The sequence below is a fragment of the Benincasa hispida genome, chromosome 9 (genome assembly GCF_009727055.1).
Source record: "Benincasa hispida cultivar B227 chromosome 9, ASM972705v1, whole genome shotgun sequence".
Taxonomy (NCBI): domain Eukaryota; kingdom Viridiplantae; phylum Streptophyta; class Magnoliopsida; order Cucurbitales; family Cucurbitaceae; genus Benincasa; species Benincasa hispida.
In genome coordinates, this window is record NC_052357.1 from 47,751,751 (window position 1) to 47,773,945 (window position 22,195).

Consider the following 22,195-nt stretch of genomic DNA (forward strand, 5'->3'; position numbering starts at 1 on the left):
GCTGTATTTTAGTTTCTGATGCATAATTCGTTCCGTATAACTGTAAATGTATGCATTCAATCACAATGGAATTTGGATGATCTGCTTCCGCTCAAGAAACTTCTCATGTTGAGTTTCCCTTCACTGTAGTATATGGATAAGGCTGGGTACCTTATCCTGATGACACTACGAGTATGGCCCACTTTGTAGGTGTTACAAATGCTGTAAAGTGCTACAAATGATCTGATCCTGATCATTCATGTATTAGACATACGAGAGGTTTGGGATATATGATATTTTATTCATTTCTGTTTATGGAATATATGATATTTTAGTTGCATTAACTACAAACCAATAAACTAAGATCCATGGTTATCATTGTAACTTAAACATGTATGTGGAGACATATAAGTGGATCGTGTTCAAGTGATAACCTAAATGGTCTGTAGTATATGGATAAGGCTGGGTACCTTATCCTGGTGACATTACGAGTATGGCCCGCATTGTAGGTTTTACAAATGTTGTAAAGTACTACTAATGATCTGATCCTGATCATTCATGTATTAGACATGCAAGCGGGGATATTCTATATAAAGAAGTTTGTATAAGACCGGACCACGAAATGTTTAGTCTCGTTATATAACATCATTCATAATTGAGACTTTCATTTTACTAGGATGACCATAGGTAACATGACCTTAATCCTGAATGAGTTTTGAACTCCTGCCTATGAGGGCGGTCCTTTGATTTGTATGGGTGAGAGTGGCCAGAGCGCCGACTCAACAAGCCTACCATTTTGGGGATTCGTCTAAATGGGAAGCTGGGAACTCAGCTACATAAGATGGAATTCACTCCTTCCTCGAAGCAGGGGTAAGTAGATAAATTGCTCCCTTAAGGGCTAATTCTGGGTATGGAACATTGTAGTGCCACACCCTCTCTTGGCCCAAGAGGGATTTAATCATTGTGGGACTATGATCTATTGTTCATTGGAGGGATCAATGGTACTTAAGGGGTTAGATGTAACTACAACGGCAAAATAGTTATTTAGCCTAGCTATACTTACGAGCGATTTATGAAGGGTCATTGTACTTTTGATTGGTTCACAGAAATATATCTGTAGTGCGAATAGTGCAACTATTGGTCTTTAGTGGAGTGCTTGATAGTTAACAGACAGTGAATAATTTTATTAAAGAGTTTAAGTAGTTATTCACGTATCGTTGGAGCTTCAAGCTACAAGTCCATAAGGTCCCCTTGGTAGCTTAATGAATTTAAGTTGAGAATCAGTTTTTGGGTTAATTTGAAATGTTCAAATTAATAAGAGAGAATTTGATTATATATGATATAATTAAATTAATTCAATTATATATGATATAATTGATACATTATTGTTTGATTGGAGGAACTAGTATTTGAATATGATTCAAATATATTTTCTATGAATAAGATTCATAGTTATTAAATTTAATATAAATATGATTTATATTAAATGCCATAAAATACAGAAAAAGAACTTTAGTTTATATATTGTATATGATGCAATATTAAAACTATAGGTTATAAATATAGTATGATAAGTTCATTATCATATTTTATTTATAATTTATTAATTATTTGATAATTAACCCTTTTCCTCTCTAACCACCCTTTAGTGGGAAATTATTAAATTTTTGTGGTAAAAATGGATAAATGAAATTTGATTTCAGAATTCCAAGAAGAGACAAGCATACACGATCATGTATCTACAAGATTGTTCTTCAGAGCCTATGCGATAGACTTGTCTTTCTAAACGATCAAGAGCCATTGCTATACGATAGTCTTGTTTCTACTCGATTGTCTTCCTCGCCCAAACTTCAAACTTCCCCTCTAACCAAAATTAGTCAAAGCCCACCACTCCTGGATTCTCACACCGAGAATACCAAGGTCACTAAGTGGTAGTGTCCTATTTGGTTCGAGGATCGAGTTGCTGTTTACTGCTTGTTCAAGGGAGTTCGTGACTTGTTCGACCATACGTGAACGAGTACGATTGAGGGATTAACTTGAAGAACGGTTCTTCGAAGGTATAATCTCTTAATCCTTTGTTTTATTTAGAAAGCATGTTGTAATTTGAATTTTATGCACAATCTATTCTTGTATGACTGTAAATGTATGCATTCAATCGAAATGAGATTTAGACGATCCGCTTCCGCTCAAAAGGTTCGCTGTAAATAGAGTTTCTTCAGTTGTGACTAGGGGGAACTTGTTGTCTGCCTATTATTAATTATTGTGGAGATTTAACTTTAGTCCGTGGTTTTTTACTCCTCACATTGATGAGGTTTTTCCATAATAAAATTGTATGTGTCTTTACTTGATAATTATTATTATTTCTAGTTGATTTTGTTGAGAATGTCCTAAAACTCGCAGTTTGTAATTTTTTGGAAACATATTTTATTTATTCAATAAAAGTGTTATTGAAATTGCATGATGTTATAAAATCCAATAAACGAATCCATGGCTATGATATGAATATTTTAACTTTATGTAGATACATAAAAGAGGATCAAGTTATAGTATATAGCCAAAAAGGTCTATAAGTATATGGATGAGATTGGGTACCTCGTCTTGGGGACACTATGGATACGACCTACTTTGTATACTGATACAAACGATGTGATACTAAAATCGTTCATGTGGAGACATGCGAGTGGAGGTATCCTATGCAAAAGATATTTGCATAAGACTGGACCACAAAATAGTCACTTTTCTTACTGTTTACTGTTAAAACTGACTATTTCAATTCGATGACCTAGGGTAACTCGATCTTAATCCTAAGCTAACTATGAACTTCTGTTTATTCGAGATTATCCTTTGATTTGCATAGGTGAAAGTAGTTCAACAGCACTGCTCAACAAGCCTCCTATTTTGGGGATAAGACCGGATAGATAGCTGGGGACATAGTCCCGTAAGATAGAATTCACTCCTACCCATTGTAGGGTTAGCAGATAGGTTGTTCTCTTAAGTACTGATTCCTGGTCTTGAACAAAGGGGTCCTGCCTCTCATGGCCAAGAGGGACGTGGTTTATTAGTTGAACTATAAACCAATTGTTCAATAGAGGATCATTGGGAGCTTAAGAAGCAAGATGTATTTACAGAAGTAAAATAGTAATTTTGACCTAGCTGTAAATACGAATGATCTGTGAAGGATTGACTTACTGATTATGGTTAAATTAAGTGGACAGAAATATATCTACAGTGAGGTGAGTGTAACTATCAAGCTATAGTGTTATGTCTCGGTAGTAAACGAATATTGATTAATTCGGTTTAAATTGTTAACCGATTAATCTCAAATCGCTGAAGCTTATGATTTGTAGGTCCATAATGTCTCTTTACTAGCTCATAAAAGATTAAACCTTAGATTAGAATATTGAGCGAATTTGAAATGTTCCAATTTGAAATTAGGGTTTGGATTTTGAAATATTTAAATTTCAATTTATGGTTCGGATAATTATATTCGATATAATTAATATTTAAATTTATCGAAATTAAACGTAATTGGAGAGTTTTAAATATTTAAGTATTGATTACATGAATAGGGATTCATGTTTGAATTTGGTGTTTTATTAATTTAATATTTGATATTAAATTATTATTTAATTAATTAAATTTGTTCAATTAATTAAATTAAATTCAATTCAATTTTTTATAAAATTCAAAAATTGAATTTAAATTATGTTTACTTTATTTTAAATTAAATATAATAAAAATTAGAAAAAATTGGGAATTTTTTAAGTTTGAGTGAAAAAAATCTAAATTTGGAGTTTTTATGGACTTTTCCACATTTCAACACCAGTGCTAATTGGAGTGTTAATTAGTTGAATAAGTGAGTGCTTGCATAATTTCTCTTGATAAATACTCCAAATTTTAGTGGTTTGCATTCATGCAACCGGATTTTTTGAGAATTTCAAGCTGAAATAGTTCTTGTTTTCAAACTCTCCCAAATCCTCTCAATCCCTCTCAATTCTGAGTTTCCACCGCTCAATCCAAGGTTGAGAATAATAGAGAAGATCGTCTTGGTGGTCTACTAGAGATTTGGAGATCCAATTTCGTGGATTGAACGAGGAGCAAGTGGAATTCATCAAAGGTACACACAATGAAACTCTCTTTCTATTAAAAACGTGTTTTAACATTTTTTTTTTTACTCAAATTAAGTGTAATTAGAGTGTTTAATGATTCTATTAGCTTCCGTTTTATGCATCTTTACTCTATCAGACCTTCTTATTAGATTTATATAAGAGGGGATAATTGATCCAAATTGAAAGATATAGTGTTTATCCAACACGTTGTAGGAGATTGAGTTTGTTCAACTATGAGCAATGGCTGAGCTAAATTCTTAAAAACATCACATGCCCATCAAATTGTATTCGATCATATGATAATTGTATAAACAAGAAAACCCCTCCTAAAATACTTTAATGTTCGTAATTAAACATAAATTCAAATCAAGATGTGGATCAACCCATTGTCTTGGATCACATAGAAAAACAATATGACATGTTATTCGGACACATAAACATGTCAAGATGCTTGATTCCAATCAAGATGTATAATTTACCTATAATTCTCTCTATCTTATGTGAACAAATCAAAATGTTTGATTCTATGATTGACATTTAAAAAAAGTAGATGGTCAACTAATCCAATTCAAGTTGACTTTCACAAATTCCTAAAATAATATACTCTAGATCTTTAAAGTATATTTCGATGTTGAATAATCTATAATTAATTTTTCTTTTTTAAATTACAAATTTAGTCACTAAATTTTGATATTTTTAAAGAAAAGAAGTACTGATCTAATATACACAAAATTAAAAGTTTAGGATTCTATATTATGCCTAGAATGCAAATTTTTATCATCAATCAATTTTGAAAATTTTTAATTCGATTAGGAAACTATTAGATACAAAATTGAAATTTTAGACATTAGTTAATAACCATTTTGTTTTAAAAATTTGTATTCGTTCTGTTACAACTTCTTTACCGTGGTCTTCATCTCCTAACTAAACACTTGAATTTTCGCTAAATTCAAAAAATAAAAACAAGTTTTAAAACCTATTTATTTAGTTTTCAAAACTTGATTTGGTTTTTGAAACACTTTTAAAGGATAGTAATGGGTAGTGTTTATCCACTTATTTTTCAAAAACCAAAAATCAAAAGTAAGATAAATGATTATCGAACAAAATTTTAGAAGCCGATTAGTTGAAAAACCAAATAGATACAAAAACAAATGATAAAGAGTAGTAACAATAGCATTTATACACTTATTTTTCAGAAAAAAAAATGATTGTCAAATTTAGAAACCAATTAGTAGAACAAAATAGAACAAACTTTAAAATTCATAAATACAATGCAACCATATTATTAAATTTTCGTGGATATATAGACATTTCCTCATTTTTAGGAGTTCATGTGAATCGACATTAAAATATAAAATGTTTACACACTAATTTAAATATTTTTTATTACTTTAGGACCATTTGATTTATGATTTTATAAATGTGTGATAATAACATGTATGAGAATAAGATTGTTGTGTTTGATTGTATATTAGAATATTATAAGGATTTAAAGAGAATAAATTGTGTTTATATTTATTTTATGAAATCAATCATATAACTTCATATAATTCTATTAGATTATTTTATAAAAAAAATTAATTAGTTAATAACAAATGAATCATTCTAATTGGATAGTTAATTATAAGTAATATTAAAAATTAAATATTTTTTTTAGTATAAATGGGGATGAAAAATTTGAACTGTAGATTTCTTGGTCCTTAACACAAACTAGTGTCAGTTGTACTAAGCTTTTTTTGCCATTAAAAATATAAATACTTAAACTAAGTCAATTTAGGGTTGTTTTTAAACCTAGGAAAATGAACCAAAATATTCAAAATATCATAGACTATCTGTGATAGATTGTGACTATCTGTGTCTATCATACTGTGACATTCTGCTATTATTTGTAAATATTTTTAGCAGTTTTGTCATTTAAAATAATTTTCCATCAATTTAACTAATACTAAAATTATTATTTTTATTGAAATTAATACTAAAATTAATTAATCAATATTTTATTTATTAGAGTTCAATATTGTTAATTATAATTTTTTTTTTTGAATCAATAAATTTTAATTTAAATAAAGGGGTATTTATAAATATAAAAAATATTTAAAGAACATTTACACTTTATAGCAAAAAGTTCTAAAAATCAAGTATTTTTTTATAACTTTTTACTATAAAATCTAAATATTTTTAGAATTTTTTCTATTTATAAAAATTTCCTTTAAATAAATATATTTTAATAAACAATATAAAAATGAATGTAAGAAAAATAGAACAAAATATGATATACATACCAAAGTTAATAAGAAACATTAAGAAAATGTCTTGAGATATGATATGTAATTAAAATAATTCCAAAAATAATTATTTGATAATAAAAATATCAATGAGTAATCAGTAATAATTATTGAAAAAATGATTTTTTACTAACCTAATTTAACTAGTCTTAGTTAATTATTAATCAAATATATTACTAGCTAATTAATTAATTTGTGTGCATAAGTATTTTTATTCATTTAATAAATTTTTATTTGTATAAAAAAAATTGAGTACAAATTTTAATAAATTATTATTATTTGATTTATTGATAAATAATTATATTAATTTTATTAAATTAACCTCAATTAATTAATTATATTCAATATAAAATTATGCCTAAAGGGAAAAATAAATGAACACATAAAATTTTGCCTAAAGGGAAAAATAAATGAACACAGAAAATCCGGTGAGATTGTGTTAAGAATTAGATAAGAAATAGGGATATTTTTAAATATAAAAAAATGAATCAAAATATTTACGAAATATAATAAAACTTTAAAAACTATTAATGATAGATATTAATAGATTATCAATATTTATTAATAACATTGATATATAGAAAGTCTATTAAATTTTAAAATTTTATTATATCTTATAAATATTTTTAATAATTTTACCATTTAAAATAATGGTCTCGTAGTTCTATCAAAAATCTATGTAGTCATTTTATCGATATTTGCACGGATCCGAACATTTCCATCCACAGGGTGGTTTTAAATAATTCCGTTGAATTCAACCAATATTTTATTATTGAACTCATCAAGCGGTGAGAATGAAAACGGAGATGAATGCATTCGCCGGCTACCACTGTTGCCTAATTTCTTCATTCGAATTCAACCAGAAAAAATACTCAGACCACCACAATTTTCAAACAAGGATAGCGAAATCCAAAGCGAAAGGTTTTCGATATCGAAATATTTACAAGCATATCGACCTCAAATCTTCTCCAAATCGGATGCTAATCCGATTCTAATTCAACGCCATTCACTGTAAGCTTCAGTTCTTCTCAGATCTTGCCGTAATCTGCTCATTAGCTTAATGAAATCTGTCCCGAGATCCACGTTTTCGTTTTTTACAAACTCAATTGAAGCTTCATTTGAATGTAATAAGATCTACTAAGGCGTAATTACTGAGTTTTTGGCTTCTTTTGTGGAGCTTTTTTCTATTAATTATTTATGTTCATTGGGAGTTGGTTTCCTTATAGATCGTGGAAATAGTGGATGATGGTCGAAATTAGTGCTTGACTTTTTGTTGAATTGTTGTTAAACTTAAACCTGTAGATGGGAGGATCTATATCTATTTCTTCAGTCTCTCGAATATATTGGACTCGGATGCTACATATAGTGTTTTCTTTTTTTGGAAGTTGTTACGCTTGTAAATTTGATTCATAAAATCACCAAGGTAGAAAAAGGCATATTGTACTTGAAACTTCAACTGAACTGAGCACTGGAATTAATTTTGAAATTGGAATTCACTGACTACCATTTTTCCTAGTTGCCCTTTATCTCAACCTTTTCTGAACTCGATGATAGACCTCCCAAAAGGGATTTTGTTTGATTATATTCTGAACTTAGATGTTGACGGGTATGAATGTTATGATAATGATAAGTTATGTTGATTGAGATAACATGTCAAATATAGTAGATTCTATTCCTTATTGAGAAAATTAGTTGAAAAGTTTCGGTATGGATAATACATCATATGTGAACGAAATGAAAGTGATGCTAGGACAAAACATAGAAAGTTATACATAACTCTGAGGCAGGGACACATATATGGTTTGTAATGTCACCCTTCTTGATTGAAAAATTATGTATCTCAATCTCAAAACAAAAGAATTTGATGTCTAATTGTTTTTCTCACATTTCAATATCTTTAGAAAGAAAATAAGAATTGATAAAGAACGATGGTTCTCTTCATGGGGGTCAATAAGACTAATCAAAGAATTTTAAGATTGGGGAATTCACAAGGGAAAAAACTTGAGAGAAAGAGAGAGCTTTTGCATTATGAAACGCCTATACATTGTGTAATCAAGTCTTCTTTGTTAGTATTTTAGGATAAACCTGGAATTGGATTTCATTTTGCTGATATTTTGAAGAGGTCTTATGCTTGACTTTGAGACGGATTATCAGAACAAAGGTTGAAGTCTTGTTGGTTTTGCAGACAGAGCTTGCATTTTAGGCGGAATTCCATAGTGAAAGTTTTTTTCAGAATTAAAATGGAAACTAACTGGAAATGAAAATCACTTGTTAAGTTGGTGTTTTGACTCTTAACTTAATGTAGAAGCTTCATACTGTTATGTTTTCGTTCATATCTTTCACTGTGATGATAATTCTAGTTTTTATTAAGGCAGAACTTTAATGCTGAGGAATAGGATTTTGTCACTGAATTTATGCATCGCTAAACTGAGTAACTTGGTTTTGAATATTATTGTGGCCATGCAGGTAACCGTTGGTTGTTTGCTGAATTATCTTAATGGGTAGCCAAGAAGCTAGACAGCCACTGTTACCAACATCATCTAATACTCCTGGAAAAAGGTTAATAGATATTCCTAGAAGCAGAAGACGATTGAGGCGCACTAAGAGTGCTCCTTATGCAGATTCTCCTCATACAGAGATCGCCTGCACTGGCAACGTGCCAGCCACTTGTCCAGTTCCACGTTCAGGATCAATTTTCAGAAATCTACACCCAAGTTTCAGAAGAGTAGCCTTAGTTTTAATCATATACCTGGGTATAGGAACTTTATGTTTTTACCTTGTCAGGTACCAAATCAAAGGGGAAAAAACAAACGGAATAGTTGATGCCATTTATTTTACTATTGTGACAATGACAACTGTAGGATATGGAGATCTTGTCCCAAACAGTCCTTCCACAAAACTACTAGCTTGTGCTTTCGTCTTCACAGGAATGGCCCTAATTGGCCTAATACTGAGCAATGCAGCCGATTATTTGGTAGAGAAGCAGGAAACATTGCTATTTAAAGCCTTCCATATGCACCAAAATAGCCATTGTGACATTTCAAGAGAAATTGATACTAATAAAGCTAGAAACAAGTGTATAGTGGTGTTTCTCATTCTTCTTTTGTTCATCATTTCTGGGACTGCCTTTCTAGTTTCGCTTGAGAAATTAGATTTTATTGATGCCTTTTATTGTGTATGTTCTACCATCACAACGCTAGGCTATGGAGATCAAAGCTTCTCGACCATGTGGGGACGTCTATTTGCCATTTTCTGGATCTTGATAAGTACCATCACTCTAGCTCAGTTTTTCCTTTACATTGCTGAGCTGAACACTGAAAGAAGGCAAAAGTCTCTGGTAAAGTGGATTCTAAGTAAAAAGGTGACAGACATAGACCTCGAGGTTGCAGATCTCGATGATGATGGGGTTGTTGGGTAAGTCATAGTCTGTTCTTTTCATCACACTCCCCTATCATGTGATCTCAAACTCACACGGTCAGGACACATCAATTCATTTCTGATGAGACCTCTTAACACGTTCCACCGTTTCTGAGTTGGAGTTTATTGAATTTCTTTAGTGGTTCACTTATCGTTTCCTTCTAAATCTTCCACAGGGCTGCAGAATTTGTCATATACAAGCTCAAGGAAATGGGGAAGATTACTGAAGATGACATTTCACCTGTGTTGGAGGAATTTGAGAATCTTGATGTTGATCAATCAGGAACTCTGTCTACATCTGATATAACACTTGCTCAATCATCTTAACCAGAGAGGGTGATGGTGGCCTTCCTTCTATCGCACCAGTTAAGTTGTTTTTGCAATGTTTTTATATTGCTTGTCTTGCTGCTTCTTATCTTGAGGAATGTGAATCATTCAATATTCTTTTGGAGATTGGTTATTGTCCATATGTTGTGGTAAAGAATATCCCTCCTGTTAGTGAAATGTTACAAAATTTCACTATAGTAAAGTTGAATATGAATTTTGTGACTTGATTGACGACATGAATGCATGGTAAGAGATTTAAGAAAATATTAAGGGAATATCATGAACTTGAATAGTATAGACCAAAATTTAATTGTATCCAACATTAGGGAAAATTGGCTACATTCCATGTTGAGGGGTTTTCCCCATTTATTTTCTTTTACCATTTCATAGCATTGTACAGATTTGGCATCTTTTGAGTTAAACCCTTGCCAGGTGGAGAAATGATAATTGGTGTCTTATCCATTGAGCTATCCTTTGATTCACTACTTATTTAGCGTTTGTATATTTAAAAGTTTTAATGATGTGTTTAGACTTTGAATTATATTTATTTTTCTATTTCTGTTGTTAACATTAGCTCGAACCAATTTCTTTCGACTATGGGTGACAAAAGTTAATCATATAGACGGTTTGTATATATTCGAAAAAATTTGCATATATATGAGCCCAACTCAAATGTAATTAATTAGTACCCATCTTGGATTCTTGATGTCAATTTGTATTGGCAAAAGGGAATACTAAAAATAAATTTTTAAAAAAAAGCAATTTCCCTCAAAAGAATAAAATCTTATTAATATGATTGTGTTGTAAAATTAAGAAACAAAATGAAGCACAATTAGGATACGGATATCGATAAATTATAATATTAAAGTAAAATAATAAAATAATAAAATAACAAGAAATGTGAAAATGTGAAAATTAAGAAATTCCTCCTTGAATTTTTCCTCCAAATTTCTTTGATTTCTCACCCATACATACATCTACAAAATCCATAAATATTGAGTATTTATAGAAATTTTGGCAACTAGGATGTGTATTTGGACACTAAGCATGTGTAATTATATGACACATGGGGTACTGGGGGAATGACATTTGGCTTTGGACACTAAGGGGTCCATTCGGTAACATTCTCATTTCTTGTTTCTTATATTTTGTTTCTTATTTCTTCTTTTGAAGAACTAGAAACAAAAATAGGTTTACTAACTATTTTTGTTTTCTGTTTTTTGAAAAAAACATAAACATAAACTTGTTTAATAATTGTTCCTAGTTTTTTCATTTTGGTAATAATAGAATATAAAAATGATATGTCATACATTAAATATTGAAAAAGAAATTATTAAAAGTTTATATCATCTAATACAAATAAGTCTCGATGTACAACTAAAAACAATAACAAAAGTGCATCTTATCCTTCAAATGTTGCTCAAATTTGATCGGTAATGTTATCTTTCACTCAAGCTATTTATAAATTATTTCGACTAAAAACAATAGTAATATCATAAATTATTTCGACTCACATCTAATTCTATTATACTACTATGCTAATTGTCTAGCAAACGTTGCGTATTTTTACCAATCATTAATTCATTGTTAAAATAATTGAATAGATTATCTTGACGATCATCCAATCTATTGTAATTATAAACTGTGTAACATGCTAATGGTATAACTTTTATGTGTTGAGTGGATAAGGAGATTTTTTTTTATGATTTTTGATCGAGTATGTAATTAACAAATATTAAAGTGAAGCTAAATGAATGTATTAGTGAATAAAAGTTAAAATTTTAATTGGTTTCAAGGTGCTAAAAATAAAATTTAAAATACCATATAAACATGGATATTGCAAAATTCAAAATTTAGTAAAAAAAATATTTAAATATACATATTAAAATATTAAAATTGAAAATTAAAATAATATAAATCTAAATATGGAAAACTTCACCATTTAAAATTAAACTAACATATAAATATAGAAAAATTATTAAATAAAATAAATAAATATAAAAGAAATAAAACAAAATTAATATAGAAAATAAATGGAAATAAAATAAAAGAAATAAAGCAAAATTGATATAGAAAAGAAATAGAAATAGAAATAGAAATAAAATGAATAAAAACAAAGTACTTTGACTTAGGAATCAAACTCACAACCAGCAGGCGCACATATTGACCATCAGAGCAAAGCGAAATAGAAACTAAGCTAGAGACTGAGAAACTACTTCCGATTGTTTCTGAAGTGTGATCTCATTTTAAAATGTTTCTTAAAATCTAAAAATTAAAAATGAGAATGATTATTAAATAAATCTATTTATTAAAAAAAAATGAGAAACAAAAAATAGGAAATAAGAATGTCATCAAATAGGCCCTATGTAGGAGTAAATATATTATACCTATATTATAATATTTATAATAGATTGTCGCTTGTCCCACTCTCATCCAAAATTCATGAAATTACTTGCAATATGTATGCATAATTAAAATTGGTCCAATTGTCAATAAAAAAAAGTCCAATTGTAATGGGTTTGTTTAATGTGTTAATCATAATAGTCTCAAATCGTAAAGGGATCTAGATTTCTTTGAGGCCATTTACATTAGTTAATATGTAATCGTGATTTGATTTCCATTGAGATTGTTTACATTGACACAGGTAATAGAAGGAAACATGTGTGATGATGATTGATATAATAAACATTTACCAAACTTTTGAACAATCATGGTTTCAGTATTTAGAACAATCAACTTTTTTTTTTCCTGCATATTTAATAATTTTCTTCATGTTATTTCTAGCTCAAACTTTATTCGCTTGTTGTCTGTTCAATATCGATACTATAGGTATCCATATACTACAACTACGTATTGGCCAAGAAAAAATGAACAAAAAGTGTAGAGCGATATCGCTTGTATTTATATTAGATTGGTATCATCAGTATCTATAAGCAATTTCACTATGAATTTCGTCGTGGAGCCTAACATTCACTACGATTACAGAATGTGGTGAACACCAACAATCGTAATTAATTGGGTCACACTTTTCATATTACCATTTATTAATTATGATTGTAAGTTGGTAAACATGACTTTAGTCCTTGATTATAGTAGTGAACTTCTAATTAAAATTTTATAGGATCAAAATTTACCCATAAATTTTGTAAGGTATATTAATTTTCATCCAGATCTTTTAGCTTCATCATATTGAACCTTGAACTTAAATATATGTTGCAAATCGTGAACCAAAATCGTAATTTAGCAAGGTGTATCATAAGGTTGAAAAAGAAAAGTTAGTAAAATATTTTTAAAAATAAATAAAATTGTAATTAAGCAAGGTGTATCATAAAGTTAAAAAAAAGTGAGTAAAATGTTTTTAAAAATAAATGTACATTATTACCATTAATCATAGAAAGAAAAATACTCCTACTTTTAGTATATATAAAAAAAAAGCGTCACTAAAAAAATGTTCTAACCATCACTAGAAAATGCCTTTTCGTCCATACGGTAACTCTAAGGACATTTTTTTTAAGTTATGGGTATGACTAATGAAAGTTCATCGATATTCTTAAAAAAACTACAAAGTTTGTAAGTATTTTTTATAATTTAGTAAAAAAAACAAAGGAAAAGAGAAAAAGTGTATTTAAACAACGACTAAATTGTAATATAGTCCCTTGTAACTTGATAACACAAGGCTAAGTTATATATAAAAGTACTTTTGAACTTTGTAATTTGTTTCAAACATACCTATAAAATTTCATTAATACCTTAAACTTTTCTTCTTTATTTTTCTTAAAAAAAAGTCTAAAAATACTCATATCGTTAATTTTGAATGGAAAACATTAATATTTTGGTTCAAAAATAGTCTTCAACTTTCAAAAGTTTCAAAAATTTCTAATAACTTTTTAAAATATATCTCTGAACTTTCAAAAGTTATATTAATATCCTAAATATTGTTTTTAAAAGAAGTTAAAATGGTTCTTACATGTCAATATAATGAATCTTTTTAATTGAATTTGCAACATTGTTTGGAATGTAAAACAAGTATCAATAGCCTTCACTACATACAAACACACTATGCAATGTTTGTGGAATGAATCTAATACCAACAATTGGAAATAAAGAAAGAAAGAGATGATAAAGTGAAGAGGAAGAAAGAAGATGACACAAAGGATTGTAGTGGTTCGGTATTAATTGACCTACATCTACTTTTGAAGAGTAGTTTAAAGACTATATTTCTTAGAAAAGAAGAAGAATTACAAACTGAGTATTCAGATACTCACAATCACTCTTATAAAGAACTCTTTATTAGTCTATTATTAAGTTTTGCGAGCTATTTGAGATGCTAAGTTGAGATAAGATGTCTGAAATTCATAAGTATGTGGAGTTCATATATTTGTGGAGTTCATGTTTGTGTTTGGGGTGTAGAGCTATTTGGTCTGAGTTTATATGTCTGTATTTGGAGTGTAGAGTTAAGTTCATATATTTGGAGTATTTTGTGTAGTTTTTTTTTTTAATCTTTAGATAATCTACTTTTATGATTACTATTTTTGTTTTGAAACATTTTTATTCAATAATTCTACCCATATTTATTTGGATAAAATATGGATTGCATTTTTTTCCTTTTAATTTTAAAAATTTTCTTCCTTTCTTTCTTTCTTTCTTTCTTTTTCTTTTTTTTTTTCCCATTTTTTTGGTGGTGAACAATAATTAACCCAGTACATTTCTTATAGAAATATGGTTAAATAAAATGAGAAATCAAAGAAAAATAAAAATAAAAAATTTTAATTTTTCTCCAAGAATTTCATCATCATCTTCTTCCTTTTTCTTTTTCTTCCTGTTGTTGTTTTGTAATTTTACTCTATCATGATTGTTCTTAATCAAATCTCCTCCATCATGCATCTTAGGAGTCAAGGAATACTACCACATTTATTTATCTATTTAACTTTCAATTCCTTCAAATTTGGAGGATCATCAGAGAACAAATCTCTATTTTTCACTAATGCTTGCTAGAAAATGTTCTAGGAAAAAAAATCTCCAGTTTATAGTTTTTTTTTTTTTTTTTGTTATATGTTACATACTTTTCAACTATGTACATACTTTTTCAAATATTTTTAACATTTATTTGATATGTGGATTCAATTAAATAAAAATATATTTTATAAATTTCTACGTATAAATATTGCACTTAATGTAGACAAAATACTATTATTTATATAATCAACAATCCTACAACATACTTTAACAGTCTTCAGTCCTATAATTATCAGAAGTGGTAGTCAAAGTTAATTATCGAAGATGATTTTCCCTAGAGTTTGTAGTCGAAGGTAGTTGTTGGAGCCTAAGTTGGTTGCATGAAGGAAGTATTGAAGTTGGTCATCAGAGGTGATTTTTGGAGCCCAGAGTTGGTCGGGCGAAGGTGGTCAACGAAGATGATTTTTGCCAGAGTTTATAGTCGGAGGGGGTTGATGAAGCTCGAAGTTAGTCGCATGAAGGTGGTATTAGAGTTGGTTGCCAGAGTTTTTCATCGAAGGTGGTTGTCGAATTCCGAAGTTGGTCGTCGGAGTTGTTCGCTCGAAGGTGGTCATCGTTGTTGATCATCGAAGATGATCTTTGTCAGAGTTTTTAGTCGGAGGTGGTTGTTGAAGCCTACAAAGGTGGTTGTCAAAGTTTGTTGTCGAGGATGGTGGCCAGAGCCTAAAATTGGTCGTTGGAGTTGATCGCGCGAAGGTGGTCATTGGAGTTGTCACTGGAGATGGTTGTCGGAGCCTAGAATTGGTCACGAAGTTGGTCGGGTGAAGGTGGTCGTCAGAGTTGGTCATTGGAGTTGCCATCGAAGGTGGTTGTCGGAGCCCAATATTGGTTCCTAGAGTGTGAGAATGGTAGTCATGGGAAATGGCCAATGGATGGAGCCATCGAAAACGTTGGAAGAAGGGAGAATTGAGGTGAGTTGGTAAAATATTCCAACTCAATTCCACCAACATTTAAAGTTGATGGGCCAAACATTGAGTTATTATATATGTACTCAATTCAACTCATGTTAGTGAACCGAACACCCACTTACTAATTTCTGCATGATTATAGTGTTGGGGTTGATGCCCTAAATCTCGTAGGGTCCTGTAGTTTCTAAACACTTGTATGAACAAACATTCTGTGATTTATAATATATGATATTTTATTCACTTCAGTCTATGAAATATATGATATTTTAGTTGCATTAATCACAAACCAATAAACTAAGCTCCATGGTTATCATTGTAACTTAAACATGTATGTGGAGACATACAAGTGGATCGTTTTTTAACTGATAACCTAAATGGTTTGTAGTATATGGATAAAACTAGATACATTATCCTGGTGACACTACGAGTATGGCCCACTTTGTAGGTGTTATAATTGTTGTAAAATGCTACAAATAATCTGATTATGATCATTCATGTATTAGACATGAGAGCGGGGATATTCTATATAATAGAGTTTGTATAAGACCGGACCATGAAATGTTTAGTCTCGTTATATAACGCCGTTCATAATTGAGATTTTCATTTCACTAGGATGACCGTAGGTGATATGACCTTAATCCTGAGTGAGTTGTGAACTCCTACCTATGAGGGCGGTCCTTTGATTTGCATGGGTGAGAGTGGTCATATCACCGACTCAACAAGCCTACCATTTTGGGGATTTATCTGATTGAGGAGCTAGGAACTCAGCTACACAAGATGTAATTTACTCCTTCTTCGAAGCAGGGGTAAGTAGATAAATTGCTCCCTTAAGGGTTGATTTCAGTCTTGAACAATGTGGCGTAACACCCTCTCTTGGCCCGAGAGGGGTTTAGTCATAATGAGACTATAATATATTGTTCATTAGAGGGATCAGTGATACTTAAGGAGTTAGATGTGACTATAGGGCAAAACGGTAATTTGGCCTAGCTGTACTTACAAACGATTTGTGAAGGGTCATCGTATTGTTGATTCATTATATTCAATGGACACAGAAATATATCTGTAACGCGAAAAGCACAGTTGTCGATCTTTAGTAGAGTGCCCGACAATTAACGGATGGTGGATAATATGATTAAAGAGTTTAGTGAGTTATTCACGTACCGTTGGAGCTTCAAGCTACAGGTCTATAAGGTTCCCTTGGTAGCTCAATGGATTCAAGTTGATAATCAATTTTTGGGTTAATTTGAAATGTTCAAATTAATAAGAGGGAATTTGATTATATATGATATCATTGATATAATGTATTTAATACATTATTGTTTGATTGGAGGAACTAATATTTGAATATGATTCAAATATAATTTCTATGAATAAGATTCATAGTTATTAAATTTAATATAAATATGATTTATATTAAATGTCATAAAATAGAGAAAAAGAACTATGGTTTATATATTGTATGTGGTGCAATATTAAAACTATAGGTTATAAATATAATATGATAAGTTAGTTTTCATATTTATTTATAATTTATTTATTATATGATAATTAATTCATTTTTCTCCATAACCACCCTTAGTGAGTAGTTATATGGTTTTATGGCAATTGTGGGTTAAAAATGAAAAAGGTTTTCTAATTATTTACACACGAAAAACGACTGACTTTTTTTTAGTAATCGAGCAAGTGAGTCTTACTACATGATCACTTGAGAGCCTAAACGATCGAGTTGCTAGTCTATGTGATAGACTTTCTCATCTACACGATAGCCCTGTTGTTTACTCAATCATCTTCCTCCTTCATTCTAAACCTTCCCTCTAACCAAAATAAGCCAGAGCCCATCACTCCAAGATTCTCACACCGAGAATACCAAGGTAATCTTGTGGTAGTGTCCGGTTTATTCGAGGATCGAGTTGCTGCTTGTTCGAGGAAGATCGAGTTGTTCGCTGCGTTCGTGAGCGAGTCTGATCGAGGGATTATCTTGAAGAAGGGATTCTTCAAAGGTATAATCTCTTATCCTTTGTTTTTACTTTTAAAGCATATTGTAATTTAGTTTATAATGCATAATCTGTTCTATATGACTATAAACGCATGCGTTCATTCACAATGAAATTTGGACGATCCGTTTCCACTCAAAGGTCCTCTGTAATTAGAGTTCCTTCATTTAGTGTATTCATAGATACAAAACAGTTGAACTATTTGTTTTAGAGAGTTACTTATTTAATTCACTATTTACCAAGTGAATATCTTTCATGTTTCATTTAAATACTCTCATTTTTTCTTGTTTATCTAATTTTTACGTCAATTTTCTTAGCAAACCAAACAGAACACAAAACTTCATGATAAAAGGCATTATAATCTCACAAAATCCCATGAAGTCCCAATATCAAAGAGATTTTTGTATGGATGACTCAACCTTGGAGGCGTTAATACAAAATGATAAAATCCTAAGAACTAAAGAAGGTCGATATTTTGCTTACGTCATAGATGTCACATCCACTCCTAAGCTTGTCTCTTTTTCCTGGAAGGAGGTGTGAGGACAACATATACCACCCTTTTGTGATTCCTATTGCCCCTCTGAACCTATTTTGCTTACTAATCTCAAAGCCAAGTGAATAAACAACAGTTCTTTGGCTTAACTTATTCTATTACAACCAGCATAATGTTCACACAACTCCCCAAAACTTAGCTTAATAACTCAAGACTCTTAATTACGAACTCATAACAACAAGCTTAAATTTGGAAGTGTGACTGTAGTGTGGCAGACCTTGACCTCAGCAACACCTAGAACTCCTCTCTTTCATTACCTGAGAGGAAAAACATTTTGGAAAATATAAGCTGAGAAGCCCAGTGAGTGACATTTTATAAACAAACTTTTCATTTCAAACATTTCTTAAAACAAAGCTACGCATGACAAACTATATAGCAAAGCATTTCAATAAACTTACTAAACGCATGAATAAATTGTATATCAAACCTGTACACAAACTTTCCTAGGGTAGACCAACTCAATACTCCCAGGTAATGAGGTGGAACCATACTCACACCTTCATTCACTGAGGTGGAATTGACTCAACATACTTGGTCTTTGCTAATGCGAAACCAACTTGATGCATAACACTTGTCATACGTGCACACATAACTCTCGTCTTGGTACTTGATCTAGTGGTTTTGAAATTCTCTTTTAAAAAAACCATAAATTTTAGCAACACATGAATATTCGAACTAGAGTTTTAAAACAATTCAAAACATGAAAATTTTTAAAACTTTGCTAAAACAAGAATTTTCTTTTAAAAACAGTCATTCACACTTAACTGGCAACAATTCCTCTTCTTAAGTTTCTTCTTAGCTTCCCAAGTTCTTCCTCAAATACCGAGCCTATAATGATTCATAATAACTTTAAAATCTCAAGTTTAGGGCTAAATTAACCTTAGAACACCTTTTTGGCCCTAAATTTGTCTAACCAACCCTAATAGGTGAAAACTAGGCCTTTGGACTATCAACATTATTGTGGATGCAAGGTTATTTTCCCACAAACCAGCTGGATGTAGGAATCGTGAGGTCTGCAGTGGAAGCGAGATTGATCCCAGTTTCAAATATTTTATAGAATCAAAATTCATAGAACAAGAATCTGCTTTTAAGAATTAAAGGGAAAAGGGTCAGGAATTTAACTCACCCTTGAAGAACAACTTCTTCATGAAATCCCTCAAACTGATCACGAACTCTTCTCGTTGAAACTCGAGCAGAACCAAAAATCACTGCAATTACCAAATCAATATTTGGTTGGACACCACCACAAGAGAGAGCCTTCTGTATTCTCCTTAGGGGATAAGAATCACAAGAGGTATGGGCTCTGTATTTTATGGAAGAGAGAGAGAATTGAGAAGGGAGTTTTCTTTTTCTGTGAGTGTGTTCTTAGGAGAAAATTTCATAGAGCAAAACGTATCTCTTCTGTGAAGAAGATGAATCCCTCAAAACCCAGAAAACCACTCATACACACGTCTACCATCAAAGAGAAAAGAGGAGAGGGCGTTACAACTCCCTCCTCAATTAATTTAAAAAATTAATTGAACTTAAAAACAAAATAATTTAATAAAATAATTTAGCAAATTATTCTAATAAACTATTCAATATATATATATAACCACCTTATCATATAATATATATTAAACTATAAGTTATATCAAATATAACACGTAACCTATAGTTTTTATATTATATCAAATACAATATAACCTATAGTTTATATTCCTCTCAATTATACATGGTACTTAATATAAATCACATTTTATACTAAATATAATAATATTAACATCCATATAATTAATATTTTAATTATATTCAAATACTTAACTCCTCCCAAAATAAACTTTATATTATAATATATTAAATACATTAATTATATCACATGTAATTAATTAATTATATCACATGTAATTAATTAATTATATCACATGTAATTAATTTCTTCAATTGATTTGAACAATTCAAATTAATCCAAAATTAATTTTCAATAATCTCTGTTGAGCCATAGAGAGGACCTTATGGATCTGTAGATTGAAGCTTCAATAGTACTTGAATAATTAATTAAATTCCTTTAATTAAATTATCCAACATCCATTAACTGCCAGTCACTCCACTAAAGACCGACAGCTACACTTTTTGCACTACAGATATATTTTTATGTCCATTAGATATAACCAGTCAACTGTGCGATGACCTTTCACAAATTGCTCGTAGGTACAGTTGGGCCAAAATTACCATTTTTCTCCTGTAGTTACATCTAACTCCTTAAGTACTACTAATCCAAAATTAATTCTCAATAATCTTTGTTGAGCCATAGAGAGGACCTTATGGATCCATAGATTGAAGCTCTAATAGTACTTGAATAATTAATTAAATTCCTTTAATTAAATTATCCAACATCCATTAACTGCCAGTCACTCCACTAAAGACCGACAACTACACTTTTTGCACTACATATATATTTTTGTGTCCATTAGATATAACCAGCCAATTATGCGATGACCTTTCATAAATTGCTCGTAGGTACAGTTGGGCCAAAATTACCGTTTTTCCCTTGTAGTTACATCTAACTCCTTAAGTACCACTAATCTCTCTAATGAAAAATAAGTCATAGTTCAACTATGACCAAACTCTCTCGGGCCAAGAGAGATTGTGGCGTCATATTGTTCAAGCCCCCGAATCAGCCCTTAAGGGAGCAATTTATCTATTTACCTCAACATTAGGGAAGGAGTGAATTTTGTCTTGTGTAACTGTGTTCCTAACTCCCCAATCAGACGAATCCCCAAAATGGTAAGCTTATTGAGTCGGCGATCTGGCCACTCTCACCCATACAAATCAAAGGACCGCTTTCATAGGCAGGAATTCATAATTCACTCAGGATTCAGGTCATGTCACCTATGGTCATCCTGGTGAAATATAAGTCTCTATTATTAACAGTATTATATAATGAGACTATTCATTTTGTGGTCCGATCTTATACAAACTTCTTTGTATAGACCCTCTTCCCTCCCCCTCCCTCCCCACACATGTCTCAATATGAATTATTAGGATCATACCATTCGTAGCACTTTACAATAATTGTAACATCTATAAAGCAGGTCGTATTCGTAGTGTCATCAGGATAAGGTACCTAGCCTTATCCATTTACTACAGACCATTTAGGTTATCACTTAAACATGATCCACATGTATTTCTCTACATACATGTTTAAGTTATAGAAGATAACCTTGAATGTTAGTGTATTTGTTTGTGGGTTAATGCTACTAAATGTCAAATAAAATACCTCAAATTTTATTAAATAAATATAATTGTTTGTACATTACAATTACAAACTACATGACCTACGAGATTTAGGACATCAACCCCAATATTAGACACTTGGGTCACCCTTCTTAATGCCTAGACAGTGTGCCCAACATCTGGTCTTGTGTGTCCAACACCTGGTTGAAGATTTGGACGCCTAGCCTTCTCACTTCTACCCTTAGGTTTTCTTACACCTCTCTCTTGCACCCTTTTGATGGTAGAACAAGTTTGTGATATGGAATGGAGTTCCCCATCAAGGTATTTATAGGCAATTTCAACTAATCCTTGTCTTCCACATAAGGCACCACAACATGAAACTTAACTTGCA

The 22,195-nt window shown here is 30.8% G+C and overlaps 1 protein-coding gene across 1 annotated transcript; it reads left to right on the plus strand.

Moving 5' to 3' along the window:
* Positions 1–7,116: 7,116 nt before the first annotated feature.
* LOC120084429 (two-pore potassium channel 1) lies at positions 7,117–10,381 on the plus strand. The gene is made up of 3 exons (XM_039040207.1): positions 7,117–7,384; positions 8,840–9,787; positions 9,967–10,381. The coding sequence occupies exons 2-3, from the start codon at positions 8,871–8,873 to the stop codon at positions 10,115–10,117; spliced, it is 1,068 nt and encodes a 355-aa protein (XP_038896135.1). The 5' UTR covers positions 7,117–7,384; positions 8,840–8,870; the 3' UTR covers positions 10,118–10,381.
* Positions 10,382–22,195: the final 11,814 nt, after the last annotated feature.

Coding starts and splice junctions, on each gene's coding strand:
- LOC120084429 (XM_039040207.1), top strand. CDS start 8,871: ATGGGTAGCCAAGAAGCTAGACAGCCACTGTTACCAACATCATCTAAT. Junction 9,788..9,966: donor GATGATGATGGGGTTGTTGG/GTAAGTCATAGT, acceptor AATCTTCCACAG/GGCTGCAGAATTTGTCATAT.